The 16,155-nt window shown below is 28.2% G+C and overlaps 1 protein-coding gene across 20 annotated transcripts in view; it reads right to left on the minus strand.

Annotated features, from left to right (window-relative positions):
* Positions 1-16,155, minus strand: part of mbl (muscleblind) — a 255,772-nt gene that overhangs the window by 56,180 nt on the left and 183,437 nt on the right. For 3 of the 20 annotated variants that reach the window (XR_010576657.1, XM_065514569.1, XM_065514568.1), the window contains exons 7-9: positions 14,191-14,319; positions 10,158-10,199; positions 5,630-5,753 (exon numbers count right to left, since the gene is read on the minus strand). Coding sequence is in view for 16 of the 20 variants with exons in the window: in XM_065514569.1 (XP_065370641.1) it covers positions 5,630-5,753; positions 10,158-10,199; positions 14,191-14,319 (295 nt within the window). In the remaining 4 variants the exon portion in view is untranslated. Of the gene's footprint in view, positions 1-2,819; positions 5,754-10,157; positions 10,200-14,181; positions 14,497-16,155 lie in introns of those variants that run through there. The other 17 variants (XM_065514556.1, XM_065514557.1, XR_010576658.1 and 14 more) reach the window with 14 other exon arrangements.

The following is a 16,155-nucleotide window of genomic DNA, read 5'->3' on the forward strand; positions in this document are numbered from 1 at the left end:
GAGAGCTTTTTGTTTATACCCATAAAACATTTAAGCACATTTAAAAGCTTTTACTTAAGGTAAATGAAAGCCAAGGACATTACTACTTAAGCTGTGTTTAATTGTCTGTTAAAAACAAGTCTCTGGTCAAGCTTTAAAGCTTTTTAAAATAAATGTTTATATAAACAAGCTTTTAAACCAAGTCAAAAGCTGTTTTGATTTATTTTTTCTTAGGGTATTATGTTTAATGTTTTTATGTAAGTAAGTAAGTAGTATATGATTAATTGTTAGGAACCTAAAGAAAACACAAATGTTTAATTTTTATATTATATGCATGTAATTAAGTAAATCTAATATTTCGTTGCTAATAACTAAAATTTAACGCCGTACTAAGTCAAGCTTTTAATGCAACAAATTCACTGGTTTTCTTTAAATAAATTTTGTTTTGTTTTTTTCTCTTTTCTTGACAAGAAACAAAAAGCTATCACAGTACTTCGTTTTCATTATTTATTTTTTTTTGTTTATAATATAGTTTTATAATCTATATATTATTTCTATCATACTAACTGTTTAAATTATTAAATTATGTTTTTATTTTTTTTTGTTTTATTTTCTCTCAAAAGGAACCTAAATATTAAGAGCTTTTAAAAAGCTCTTTTGTTTTGTAAAATGGCAAAAATTATTGTAAGTTTATTTAAAAACAAAAACTGAACATATATGTTTTTTTTAACAAACTAAATTATGGCAAAAATTAAGGCAGGTTTTAAATTAAATTAAAAAAAAAAATTAAACTTTTAAATTATAAAGAGGTCCTTAAGTTGTGTTTTTTTATTTTGTTTAAATACTAAAGGTTTTAAAAATTATGTTTTTGTCTCAAGAAGTTTCTCTTTTTGAAACAATGGGGGTTTTATGACAAGCAAGGGCAAGATTAAGCAAAAGGTTAAGGAATAAAAGCTTTGGAATATTGCTGTTTATAAATTAAAGCTTTGTTATGAATTTTCTTATCTGAGAATTGTGTTGAAATATTGTTATCATAACGTTTTTTTGGCTTTAAAATATTTCTATTAAACTTTTAAGTTCAAAATAAATTTAAAAATTTTCAAATAGTGTGTAAAAATAAAAGCTTTTGGCAAATTTTTTTAAAACTTTCTCATTTTAATTAAAAGATGTGCAGTAGGAAATGTGTAATAGAACAAAATTTTGTTTTATTATATTTTGAAGGCAAAAGCTTTAAAGTTTTCATAAAATTTTCAAGAAAAGCTTAAAAACAGCTTTCAGATATTTTAAAGCTTTTGTCATAATTTATTTGATAAAGCTTTACCGAGATTTTAACATGTTGAAAGCTTTTGCTTTTGAAATAAAAATAAGCTTTTTTTAATATAAATCTTTAGTAATTTAAAGTAATTTTTTAATGTTTTTAGTAAAAATCTTTAAAGATTTGTAGAAGCTTTAGGTTTTACAAATAAAATGTCCAATTTAAAACTGGACTTTCGTTTAGATATTTGTTTTCCAGAAGCTAGAAAAACTTCTAAAAAATTCTTAATAGAACGAAATCTCTAAAAAAGCTATTTTTACTTCATTAAAGCTTTCTGGTTTCAATGCTTATGTATGCGAAATAAATAATAATAGAAGAATATTTAAACTTCTGCATTTTTTATGGTTAAGCCAAAAAAGCTTAAATTAACTTTTTCTTAAGCTTTTGCTTTTAAAACAAAACTTAGAGAAATATTAATTCTTAAAAACCTTCGTTATGTAATAAGACTAAAATCTTATTAAACTCACATTTTTAGACAATTTAACAAAAGCTTTGAAAAAGCTTTTAGGAAATTTTAAGCAAAATACTGCAAAAATAATTTGTTTGTACCTTGTCAATATAATTTTATGAAAACAATTATTTTTATAAGTAATTTAAGTAAAGCTTTTAGGAATATTCGTTGAAACTTTTTAGTTATTGAAAAAGCTTTTGGGAAAATTTTAAAAGATTAATGCAAATATAATTGTTTTATACTATGAGAACAAATTTATAAAACTACTTTTTTCTACCAGCTTTGTTCAAAAGCTTGAAACATTTTCAAAAGCTTTTAGGAAATTTCAATGCGATTAAGCTAAATTTAACTAGTTTATAACTTAATAGAATTAAATTAATAGAACCCTTGATATTACGAGTTATTTCAGTAAAGCTTTTAGGTATATTTTCAAAAGCTTCTAGGAAATTTCAATAAAATTAACTATTTTATACCATAATACAATTAAATTAGCAACACAAAACTTTTCATACCAGTTTTGGTGAAAATTTTAGATATATTTTTCTAAAGCTTTTTAGTTTTAGAGAAAGCTTTTAGGAAATTTCAATGAAATGAAGGCAAATATAACTATTTTATAGCTTAATAAGATTAAATTAATAAAACCATTCATCTTTCGAGTGTTTCGAGTAAAACTTTTAGTTATATTTTCAAAAGCTTTTAGGTAATTTCAATAAAATTAAAGCAAACGCCATGTTTTTATAGCCTAATAACATTAAATTAATAAAACAATGACTGTTTGTATGAAAAGATTTTAAGTTTGAAGGCCTTATATAACAAAACAATAAAAGCTATTTTATTTTAAAACTTCCTGAATTTATAATAACAATATTCTAACACAATTTATTATATGAACATTTAAACATTTTCAATGCTTTTTTTAAAAATTTATACTGGCAAATTTAGGCACTATACTGAATAATTTTACAACAGTTTTTAAAGTTTTAATTAAAATAATTTAAAAAAGCTTGGCTTGTCTACCCCATTATTTCTGTATTTGTTTTTAAAGAGGGCTTTCTTTATTTTCGAGCTTTATAAATCAAATAAAAAGAGCTTTTGATTTAAACTATATTGTTAAAAAACTAATTAAAAAGAGAGCTTATATTTTCAGGGAGGGTCGAAATCTAACAAAACCTATATTAATTAATCAATTAAGAAGTTTCTAAAAACTAGGCACAAATTTGTTTTCTTTTTAAGGTTAAAGTACATATTTTATATTATTTTTTTCGTGGTAATTTAAAATTATTTAATGTAATTAAGTACATGAAAGGGGGTAGGAGGGTTTATCCTTATTTCGTTTAAGGTTCAGCTTAACTTAATACCAAACAAAAGCTTAATGTATGTGAGTAGCTTTTGGAAAGGTCTTAAGAAATTTAAACTTCTTTGAAAGCTTTTTACTTGTGTAAGTAAAGTGAGGTCGTAACTAAGTCTCTGGGCCTTAAAGGTGCAGAAAGAAGTTTAGGTATTTGGGGTGGGGTTTTAAAGAAAGACTTAAGAAGTTTTCATTTTCTTGTAGGGATTCAAAACCAAAGCACTGTTAGCCGCGGCTGCTGTAGAGGCCGTAGCTGCTGCTAGTTGGGCGGAGGGAGTCATGCCAGCCGGTAAACCACTGGCTGTGGGCATAGCTCCCATGGCGGCAAAAGGATAACCGGGCGCTGAGGCCATCATGCCGGGAAAGAAATAGGCGGCTTGCTGTTGTTGATGCTGCTGCATGGCGGCGGCATATTGAGCATTAGCACCGGGGGGCAAAGCCATGTGTTGACCTCTTAATAGGGCTGGATTAGTTGAAGCTTGTAAATAACCGGCGGCAGCAGTGGGAGGTCGTTGCAACAGAGCCGAATTGCCAGCAGCGGCATGCACGGGAGTGCCAGCACCATAAGAGCGCATTTGGGCACCAGCCATAGCTGCTACAGCCGCTTGTTGCTGTTGCTGATGGGCTTGAGCCTGAGCCTGGGCTTGCGCCTGCATAAAGGCAGCATGCTGAGCCATAACCTGTTGGCCGGGTGCAGCCATATAGGCCTTATTCAAAGCCATACCTGAGTAGGCAGCAGCAGCTGCTGTCAAAGGCTTGCCCGTCAATGAACTAGCATTGGCATTGGCCACCTTTATGGCATTGGCATAATTTTTCTGGGCCACCTCTTTGGCCAAGGCAGCAGCATCGGCATAATAGTTCGAGGCATTGGCAGCAGCAGCTGCCTGGGCCGCTGTGGGATAAGCACTATAAGCATAGGGCGTGGGTGTAGAGCCGGCATATGAATACGAAGGTACTGTGATAGTCTGTGATGTATAAGGCGAGACCGAAGTGCTCGAAACGGGGGTTTGATGGCCATAAGTGGCCATTAGATTGGCATAAGGCGAATTGGCTACAGCTGCATTGTAAGACTGTTGATACAGTCTTTGCATATTTTGCTGAGCTTGATAGGCATTGGTCACCACCGACGAAGTAGCTGGCGGTGTAGGCAATATGCCTGACGAGTGCTGAGACGTGGCGGTGGCATAGCCATTTAGATATGAAGACGAGCTTGAGGAGACAGCTGTTGCAGCATAGTCAGCGGAACCATTCATAGCTGTTGATGTGAGAGAACCATTGTAAGTTTTCTCCTCGGTCTTCTTAAAGCTCTCACCATTTAAGCCATTGTAATATTTATAGGTTTCATTAGAGCTTTGAGTGTTAGTGTTGGCTGAGTTTAGGGTATTATTATTGTTATTAGTGGTAAAAGTTGTGGTAGTAGTACTGTTATTAGCAGAAGTAGTAATGCCCTCATTAAGCTTTTCAACATTCTCGACATCATCTGGGGAATTTAATAATGCGGCATTTACCGTAGTATTGCTAATAGTTTGTGATGAAGGCGACGAAGACGACGACGAGTATGATGCTGTAGTTGTTAAAGCTTTTTCATTATCATTATTATTATTATTGTTGTTCTCACTGTCATACTCTTGATCATTACTGTTGTAATTATTTGCAATTGCATTATTTGCAGTAACATTAGAACTACTCATACTGTCTGTATCTGCTGCTGCTGTAGTAGCAGTAGCAGAACTAGTAGTGCTAGCAATTGTAGTAGAAATATTACTACTACTAGTATCAGTAGTAGCAGTAGTAGTAGTAGAAGAGAGTGTTGTAGTAGTACAGTTGGTATTATTACCAGAAATACTATCATTAATACTACCACCAGCTGTTGTTGCTGCAGTTGTTGCTATAGCTGTGGCAGCAGCAGTAACAGTAGTGGTAGTAGTAGTATTTGGATAATTAATCAACTTAAGACTATTATTACTATTATTTAAATTATTATTTATATACGATAGACAATTATTATTATTATTATTATTGTTGTTGTTGGAGTTTGTAATGTTGCTGTTGTTATTGCTACTACTATTATTATTATTATTGTTGTTGTTGTTGTTACTGTTACTAGTATTATTATTATTATATGTACTCATCATATTCAAATTACTATTATTACTATTAATATGATTACTATTTAGATTATTAGCAATATTTGATAAATGATTATAGTTACTATTTATATTGGATAATTGGGACATGGATTGTTGGTGTTGTTGTTGTTGTGTAGTGTTTATGATTTGGGTATTTGTTTGGGTATTATTTGTGGATAGATTGGGATTTTGTAAATTGTACAATTGTTGTAGGTTGTGTTGGTGTTGGTGTAGGTGATTAAGGTGGTGATTGTGGTTGTGGTGTGTTACATTAGCACCTAATGGTGTTGTTGTAGTTGTTGCTGTAGTAGCAGCACTAGCAGCAGCAGCAGTAGTAGTAGAATTACAATTGATAGTAGTAGGAGCGGTAGTAGTAGAGCTTGTGCTAATTTGAGTGGGATACTCACATGAGACTGGTACAAATGGTTGTTGCAATTGCATTAACTGTTGGTATGTTGTTGCACCGGGATACACAGGAATGCCAGACTTTTCAGCAGCAGGACGTTTAATGGGCACCATGCCAGAATAAGCCTAAAATTTTAAAAAAGAAAAATTGAGTTTTAATCAATAAAATTTTGTTGAAAAAATATAATTAAAAATTTTATGTTATTTTTAGTTATTTTTATTTCATAAATAAAACAAATCAAGTCAAGCTTTTATACAAAAATAAACAAAAAATTAATTTATAATAAAATAAGCATTTTTATGCAATGTATTAATTGAAATCTTATTTAATTTAAATAATTTTTATATAAATAAAACTTAAACAAAATTTTACAAATTAAAAAATGTTTACAGATCTAAGTACTGCTTAGCTAAAGTTGTAAGTTTTTATAAATTTAGCTAGCTAAAGTTCACATTTATATTTAGCAAACAATTTCCAAAATTAAACTAATATATTTGACAATTATTGCTTAGAATTTGCTAAAGTATTAAAAAGTACTTTTCATATATCGTATTTTGAAACACTTAGTAAAAGTATTTTTAAAAAGTACTTAAATATTTTTTGTTTTAAATAGTACTTTTTAAATAGTTTTATTTATAAAAGATAATTTATTCAAATTTAATTAACAAATATTACTAAGAATCCGTTAATCTATGCAAAAATGTAGTAATTTTGGAAAGATACCACTTTATTAAAAAATAGTACTTTTTTAAAAAATAGTACCTTTTTAAAAAATAGTACTTTAAAACAAACTTTATTTATAAATAATTAGGTTTTAAACAAATAGTAACATTTGTATATAAGTATTCTTAAAAAGTACTTTTTTAAATAGCACTTTTTAAAACAAATTATTTATAAAAGATAATTTATTCAAATATAATTAACAAATGCTGCTAAGAATCTGTTAATCTATGCAAAAAGTAGTAATTTTAGAAAAATAGTACTTTTTAAAATATAGTACTTTTTTAGAAAATAGTACTTTTTATTAAATTTGTTATAAAAACTTGTGGAACTTTTTTTTATAAAGAATTACATTTCAGATATCGTAGTTGTTAACAATTAGTTCCACTTGTCTATAAAAATTTGTAAAAAGTACTTTTTTAAATAGTCCTTTTTTAAAAATTTATTAATAAAATTCTATGCAAAAGTAGTAATTTTAGAAAAATAATTTTTTTTTAAAAAAATAGTAGTTTTTTAAAAAATAGTACTTTTTAAAAAAATAGTACTTTTTAAAAAAATAGTACTTTTTCAAAAAATATTACTTTTTCAAAAAATACTATTCATTAAATTTGTTAAAAAATGTAGTTAACAGTTAAGTGTGGAAACTTATATTTTTATATATTAGTTTTTGAAATATATTCCCTTTTGTATAAAAGTACTTAAAAGATTCGATTTTAGAATGTTTTATAAAAAGTACTATGTATTTGCAAAAAAATTTATGTACTTTATGGAAAAATTTGATGTGAAAACCATAATTTTCTTAATTTGTTTAGAATAGTTTTTTAGGAATGTTGCCAAGAATCTGATAATCTATGCAACAAAGTAGTAAATTTAGAAAAATAATACTTTTTTAACAAATAGTACTTTAAAAAAATACTTTTTATTAAATTTTTTATAAAAACTTGTGGAAACTTTGATTTTCATTTTATAAATATTTTCCCTTTTGAATAAAAGTACTTAAAAGAGTAGATTTTTGAAAATTTTGTAAAAAGTACTATTTCAAAAAAAAAATATTGAATGGAAAAAATTAATGTTTAAACCATAATTTCTTAGAATATGTGTTACTACGAATTAATAATCTTTTCAAAAAGGCAGTTCCCTTGTCAACTTTGATTTTCATATGTTATTTTTGGAAATATAGATCTTTTTACAACAATAAAGTTCTGAATATTTTACAAAAAGTACTATTTGAAAAACAAAATGTATATTTTTGAAAAATTTAATGTTTAAACGTTAATTTTCTTAAATTTTTACCATAGAATAGTAGCTGCTATGATTTAAGACTATTTAAAAAAAAGTAGCAGTTTTAGTGAAAAAGTACTTTTCATTAAATTTATTTAAAAACCTTTAGAAACTAAAAATTGCATTTTATATTTGTGGAAACATAATTACTCTTGTATAAAATTACTTAAAACAGAAGATTTTTGATTATTTAAAAAAGTACTTTTCTTTAAACTTTTGCGAACAACTTGTGTAAACTCTGATTCATATATGAAGAGCCGCAGAACAAAAGATTCTTTTTTGAAATTAAAATTTTTTTTGGGAAATTGATATTTTCTAGAAGATTATAAATATTTGGGTTGAAATCTGAAATACCAAAAAATCAATTTGTAAAAAAACAAGTAAGAGTGCTATATTCGGTTGTGCCGAATCTTATACTTCAAAATTTTAAATATTTTTAGGTAAACAAAATTTAATTTTTTTTCCAGTTGTTTTTTCATTTTTTGGAAAAAAAATTTTTTCGATTATTATTTTAAATTTTAAAATTTTTTTTTTCAATTTCTTTTTTGTGAAAAAAAAATTCGGGTTAAAATTTTTTTTTCCGATTTTGACCCATTGTGGGTCCAACTTACTATGGTTGGACCACAATGGTATATACGTCGTTGCAAATGTCTTTGAAATGTCTATCATTAGATATCCATATTGTCTATATTAATGTCTTAGTAATCCAGATATAAGTCAGAAATAGGTTAAAAATCGAGGTTGTCTTGGTTTTTTCCTCATATCTCAGCCATTTGTGGACCGATTTAGCTGATTTTAAATAGCAAAATTCTCGAATTATTGAAGATTTGGATCCCGAAGATATCTGGGGTCTTCAGAAAATTGATTTCAACAGACAGACAGACGGACATGGCTTTATCGACTCCGCTATCTATAAGGATCCAGAATATATATACTTTATAGGGTCGGAAATGAAAAATGTAGAAATTACAAACGGAATAACAAACTTATATATACCCTTCTCACGAAGGTGAAGGGTATAAAAATCGAAAAAGTACCTTTTGTTTTGCTCCTCAAATGTTTTTGGTAAAATAGTACTTTTTGTAAAACAGTAATTTTAAGAACTCTTTTTGAAAATGTTAATTTCAACGATTTAAAGATTTTAAAAAGAATAGTACTTTTTTTATATATATTCAATTTGTTACAAAAACATGCAAAAGCTTTGATTTGAATAGTTGTTATAACGATTCAATGATTTTGGAAAAAATAGTACTTTTTTATATTTCTTAAAATTTGTTATAAAAACTTGTACAAAAATTGATCTGCATGTGGTAGTTTCTCTTATATATAAGTAAATTAAACAGATGATTTTTGAACATTTAAACAAAATAGTAATTTTTGCAAAACAAAAATTTTTAAGTTCTTTTTTGAAAAATTTAATTTTTGAAAAATACTACTATTTGCAAAAAAAATTATTTTTCTTTGAAGTTTTTGTAAAAAAAACTAGGATTTAAATTTTATATTATTGGAAACAAGAGAAATTTGGTTAAAAATTACTGAAATCAGATTTTAGCACATTTTTGAAAAATAGTACTTTTAGCAAATCATTATCTGTAAGTTCTTTTAAAAGTAACTTTAATATTTTATATTGTAAATGTATTTAACAGTTAAGTTTTAATAATTATTGTAAAAATAGGAGTACTTTTTTTAAAAAAATACAACTTTTTAAAAATAGTACTTTAAAAAAAAAATGTAAAAAGGTAGTTTTCATAAAATTTTTACAAAAAATTTGTAGAAACTTTGATTTACAAATTTTTGTATAAATGTGCTAAGGCACATGATTTTTTAAAATTTTTTCAAAATAGTACTTTTTGCATAATTATATTTTTAGTACTTTTTTGAAAACGTGAATGACTAACTGTTAATTTTCCAAATTTTATGGAATATTTGTTATTAAGATTTAAAAATTTTTGCTAAAAAGTACAAAGTTCTTTTAGAAAAATACTACAGTTTTAAAAAATACTATTACATATGTATTTGTATTATTGATTCACACATTTTGTAAAATAGTACTTTTTGATAATGATTTTAAAAGTTAATTAATTTAAAAACAGGAAATTTTTTAAAAAAATTAGCTAAAAGGTACTATTTTTTTATTGGTATTTTTTCAAAAACAAAATTTTTTTAAAAATAGTACTTTTTATAAAGGTGATTTTAAATGAATTTGCAAATTCCATTACAATCTGGCTAAACAGTACATTTTGAAAAATACTACCTTTTACAAAAAAGTACTTTTGTATAATGGTAATTTAAATTTGGAACATTACAAATAAATTCGACTTTTAGGAAAAAATCCACATTAAACAAATATTTCTAAAAATTTACCACTTTTTCTCAAAACGTTTCTTTAATCACTAAAATGATGTTTAAAAAAGAACTTAAAATACATGTCGCGACAAAAACAAATTAAATTGTAATAAATATTTTTAAAATAAAGCTTAAAGAAATACTTTGTTTTTTTTTGTCTTTTACATTACATTAGTACTTACAAAATTTTCATAGTAAAATGAACCAACCGTTTTAACATCCATCTTTTTTTGTTTCAAGGAGGGGGATTTTTACAAGGCACAACAAAAATATTTAACAATTTTTTTTTGATGTTGTAGAATGATGACGTTGATTTGGTTGGAAACAAGCAAAATTTGGTGTAAAATGGTGGCGTTTTGTAGTAGTAGTAGAAGGACAAATAGTAGTAGTGGTTGTGGTGGTGGTAGAAGTTGATGATGATGTAGCAATAGTAGTAGTTATAGTAGTGGTAGTAGTATTACAAAAAACAAATCAGTTAAGTTGGCAAAAAAAAAACACAAAATTTATACAAGGAAACAAAATTTTAGTTAGTTTAACAAGACAAGACGTTACAAATGAAACACGCAACGAGCGTTTTAGCATAACACAGCGTAAGTCACACACAAAAAATGGTTTAAAAGTTTGATGTAGGGTGAAAAAAATTTGTTTTGCGTTTTGTTTGATTATTTTGTTTTTGAGTTAAAAAAAAGAGGGAAGAAAAAGAGAAGGAAAAATATTTTGTTAAAAATTTACTTTGTTAATGGTTTTTTTTAAGATATTTTGTTTTGCTTAAAAAGGATTAATGTTTAATACTAAGTTTATAATTAAAATACAGAAACAAAAAAAAGAAAAAACAAGAAAGGAAACGATAATGAAAATTGAAGAAAATTAAGAAAACTAAATAAATGACTTATTGGAAAATATTTAGTTATAAATTCTGTAAAACAATTTTATACAAATTTACATAGAATATTTTAAGGGTAAAGAGTTTCAAAGGAAGCCCAAGGAATGTTTGGAAAATTTTGGTGGTTTTTTTTAAGGTATTTTTTTTGGATAATATTGTATTGTTTATTTTTAATTTTATAAGCATTTTGGCAATAATTTAAAGCTAGAATGTTTATGTTAAAGCTTTTTAAGAATTTGTTTAATAGTGAATATTACTTATGAGCACATATTTAGTTTAGTTCTACTGCTGTTCTAGTTCTGTTCTAGTTCTGTTCTAGTTCTGTTCTAGTTCTGTTCTAGTTCTGTTCTAGTTCTGTTCTAGTTCTGTTCTAGTTCTGTTCTAGTTCTGTTCTAGTTCTGTTCTAGTTCTGTTCTAGTTCTGTTCTAGTTCTGTTCTAGTTCTGTTCTAGTTCTGTTCTAGTTCTGTTCTAGTTCTGTTCTAGTTCTGTTCTAGTTCTGTTCTAGTTCTGTTCTAGTTCTGTTCTAGTTCTGTTCTAGTTCTGTTCTAGTTCTGTTCTAGTTCTGTTCTAGTTCTGTTCTAGTTCTGTTCTAGTTCTGTTCTAGTTCTGTTCTAGTTCTGTTCTAGTTCTGTTCTAGTTCTGTTCTAGTTCTGTTCTAGTTCTGTTCTAGTTCTGTTCTAGTTCTGTTCTAGTTCTGTTCTAGTTCTGTTCTAGTTCTGTTCTAGTTCTGTTCTAGTTCTGTTCTAGTTCTGTTCTAGTTCTGTTCTAGTTCTGTTCTAGTTCTGTTCTAGTTCTGTTCTAGTTCTGTTCTAGTTCTGTTCTAGTTCTGTTCTAGTTCTGTTCTAGTTCTGTTCTAGTTCTGTTCTAGTTCTGTTCTAGTTCTGTTCTAGTTCTGTTCTAGTTCTGTTCTAGTTCTGTTCTAGTTCTGTTCTAGTTCTGTTCTAGTTCTGTTCTAGTTCTGTTCTAGTTCTGTTCTAGTTCTGTTCTAGTTCTGTTCTAGTTCTGTTCTAGTTCTGTTCTAGTTCTGTTCTAGTTCTGTTCTAGTTCTGTTCTAGTTCTGTTCTAGTTCTGTTCTAGTTCTGTTCTAGTTCTGTTCTAGTTCTGTTCTAGTTCTGTTCTAGTTCTGTTCTAGTTCTGTTCTAGTTCTGTTCTAGTTCTGTTCTAGTTCTGTTCTAGTTCTGTTCTAGTTCTGTTCTAGTTCTGTTCTAGTTCTGTTCTAGTTCTGTTCTAGTTCTGTTCTAGTTCTAGTTCTAGTTCTGTTCTAGTTCTGTTCTAGTTCTGTTCTAGTTCTGTTCTAGTTCTGTTCTAGTTCTGTTCTAGTTCTGTTCTAGTTCTGTTCTAGTTCTGTTCTAGTTCTGTTCTAGTTCTGTTCTAGTTCTGTTCTAGTTCTGTTCTAGTTCTGTTCTAGTTCTGTTCTAGTTCTGTTCTAGTTCTGTTCTAGTTCTGTTCTAGTTCTGTTCTAGTTCTGTTCTAGTTCTGTTCTAGTTCTGTTCTAGTTCTGTTCTAGTTCTGTTCTAGTTCTGTTCTAGTTCTGTTCTAGTTCTGTTCTAGTTCTGTTCTAGTTCTGTTCTAGTTCTGTTCTAGTTCTGTTCTAGTTCTGTTCTAGTTCTGTTCTAGTTCTGTTCTAGTTCTGTTCTAGTTCTGTTCTAGTTCTGTTCTAGTTCTGTTCTAGTTCTGTTCTAGTTCTGTTCTAGTTCTGTTCTAGTTCTGTTCTAGTTCTGTTCTAGTTCTGTTCTAGTTCTGTTCTAGTTCTGTTCTAGTTCTGTTCTAGTTCTGTTCTAGTTCTGTTCTAGTTCTGTTCTAGTTCTGTTCTAGTTCTGTTCTAGTTCTGTTCTAGTTCTGTTCTAGTTCTGTTCTAGTTCTGTTCTAGTTCTGTTCTAGTTCTGTTCTAGTTCTGTTCTAGTTCTGTTCTAGTTCTGTTCTAGTTCTGTTCTAGTTCTGTTCTAGTTCTGTTCTAGTTCTGTTCTGTTCTAGCTCTGTTCTAGTTCTGTTCTAGTTCTGTTCTAGTTCTGTTCTAGTTCTGTTCTAGCTCTGTTCTAGTTCTGTTCTAGTTCTGTTCTAGTTCTGTTCTAGTTCTGTTCTAGTTCTGTTCTAGTTCTGTTCTAGTTCTGTTCTAGTTCTGTTCTAGTTCTGTTCTAGTTCTGTTCTAGTGTTGTCTTCAATTCTTTCCTTAGTTTCAATAATATTAAATTATCTAAATTTATTTAATATTTTCACATTTGCTCACATTGTGAAATAGTAGTATTCAGCATTCTTCTACATTTTTGGGTAATATTTTCTGTTTGTATTTGCACTTAATTAAATTAATTAATTAAACACTCTATACTGATGTGATTTATTATAAAGTACACAAATTTACAAAAGTATATTTATGTGAATACTGCACAAACAAACCATCTATTAATTGAATGTGTGAGTCTTTTACTCAGAGAAGACTAAATAAATTAAACAATTTTTAAAATGTTTTCAAATATTGAAAATCAAGAGCAATGGCATGTTGTAAAGGTTTTGCTTTTATATAATTTAGTCAAATTTAAGTTATTGAGAAAGTAATTGTTGTCATAATCAGGCATTTCGAAACTATAGCACATTTCGATGAACTATTTTTTACCAATTGGCGAGGAAAAAGCTTTAATAGCAAATGAACCTCTCTTTTTTAGTACAGCCGATGCTTTTAATTTAAAATTATTTTTTTTTAGGTTAAATATTTCCTTGAAACGCCATAAATTAATAATTTTCCTTAACATTTCCTTTAAAGTTCTGTGTTATGAGTAATATTCACCATGATGTATAAGTAATATGTATTTACATAATTATACAACAAGACGTATGATTAATATTTAAATAATTGTAATATATATATAGCGTATACGTAATATTTAATTAAATAAAATTTGTTTTCAATGAAAATATTAAAATATAATACAGGCAAGGCGAAAAGCTTATTTAGCTTAAGAATTAATTATATAACAATAATAAACAACATGCTTTAAAGCTTATTTGAAACTTAAATTAAGCTTCCAAAAAGAAAACAATAAAATAAAAAACAAAATAAACATATTTGCTTATTAATACGAAACCAACAATAAATAATTTAATAAATAAGAAAAACACACACTCTCACGCACACAAATAAATAAACAAACAAACAGAAAACTGCAAACAATATAAATAAATTAAATTAAACACACAAAGTAAAACCAAACGAAACCGAAACAGAACTTTTTTGTTAAAAAAATAAAAACAATACTCAACAATAAACAAGAGAAAAAACAAAGTAAAAGTAAAATACAGTAAAGAAAAAAAGAAAAAAAAAAACAAATTAAAATACCAATTGAAACATGTCTGTATCGGCAGCACGTTTCTTGCCCACTTCCAGGGGATGCTGTTGACCTAAAGTCAAGGCAGCGACGGCTGCAGCATTGGCAGCAGCTGCGGCTGCATTCGCTACATTCGTTTGCTGTGTAGCCGGAAGTGAAGAGCCGGGCATGGTGGGGATGGTTGGAGGTGGCAGAGGTGGTGGTTGTTGATGTTGATTATGTTGTTGTTGTTGTTGTAGTTGTTGTTGATGTTGGTGGTGTTGTTGTTGTTGATGATGATGTGTCAAAGTTGCAGCGGAAACGGAAACAGGTGCAGTCTAGTGGTAATCGAGAGCGTGCGTGCGTTTGTGTGCATGTGTATGTATGCGTACGAGCAAAAGTGCATGAAAAAAAAACATGTTTGTTGTTTTTTTTTTTCATTTTGTTTAATTTTGTGCATATGCAGGCGTGCATAAATACATACATTTTGATATTTATTTTATTGTAAAAAAAAGAATTGCATACATCACATTATCACACACACACACATATAGATATTTGTAAATAATAATGTTTACAAAAACACATTTAATTGTAGACATTTTTCAGTTTTAAACAAATACACAGATTTACAAAAGTAAAACCAGGGTTTTTTTCGTAATAAATTAATTTGATTTTGTTGTAATCATTTAGTTAATATAATTTAATGGTTGATTTAATTCAAATTATGTTATAGAATTTTTAAAAACAAGTTTTTTTATTATGGGTTTATTAATATTAATTTATTTTAATTAAGAAAATAAGATTTTTTTCCAAAAAAAAAATAATTTTTTTGCAATAAATGTGTTTTGTTGTTTCGATATTTTTTTGTGTGTTTTTTTAAATTATTTGTTTTAAATTTAGTTTTTGTTTATATTTTTGTGGCAACCATCCATCGAAGCATTTTTTTATTATTTTTTTTAAAGTGTTGGTAGAGGTGTCGAACAGATGATTAAAAAGTTGGTGAAATTAAATGAAAATAAATATAAAAAAAGAAAAAAAAGTAGACAAAAATTATAGAAAATAATTGATAACAAGTTGTTTTTGTAGTTAAATGTTAATGGTTAAACAGAAAATTTGTAATTAATTCACAGTTTTTAATGATATTTGTGGTTTTAAAAAAATTGCCTACTTTTAGGGGCGAAAAAATGCAGAGTAAACTGCACAGGACAACAGGCCTATCTTTTGAACGCGGTTTTTATTTTTAATAACTTGTATGTGATTTTGAAGGGTACATTACAGTGTAACCACAAAGTTTTTTTTTGATTCGAAAATGTCGAATTTTTTGCCAACAAAGCGTCATTTGAGGAAAGTTTTGCTTTACTTCATTGATTTGAAAAAAAGTGCCACGGAAGCACACCGATTGCTCACTAAAGCTTATGATGAATGTGTTCTATCGGTTTAAATGTGCGAGAGATGGTTTGTTCGGTTCAAAAGTTGTGATTTTGACACGGAAGACTAACATCGCCCAGGCCAGCCAAAAAAGATTGAAGACCAAGAATTGGAGACATTACACCATAAATATTTTTGACTAACTTAACAAGATCTTGCAAAATCATTGGAAGCTACTGAAGCAGCAATTTCAAAACATTTTCGAGCAGCAGGATTCATCCAAAGGCAGGGAATTGGGTACCATGCGAATTGAAGCCGAGAGACCTTGACGGCTTTGTATGTCTGAAATGAAGCTTGAACGCTATAAAAGAACATAATTTTTGCAGCGAATCTTTACCTGCGATGAAAAATGGATGCATTGCGATCCATCCGAACAGTAAGTGGTCGTATGTGAAGCCCGTCCAACCAGCAGAATCTAAACTAAAGCCAAATACTCATGGCGCTAGGGTAATGCTCTGTATTTGGTGTGAGAAAAAGGGTCCTATCTATTGTGAGCTGCTGACGTCTGACCAGACTATCACAGGGAACCTGTACCGAACGCAACTGATTTGTTTGAAGCGAACACT

Source organism: Calliphora vicina, chromosome 5 (assembly GCF_958450345.1).
Source record: "Calliphora vicina chromosome 5, idCalVici1.1, whole genome shotgun sequence".
Taxonomy (NCBI): Eukaryota; Metazoa; Arthropoda; class Insecta; order Diptera; family Calliphoridae; genus Calliphora; species Calliphora vicina.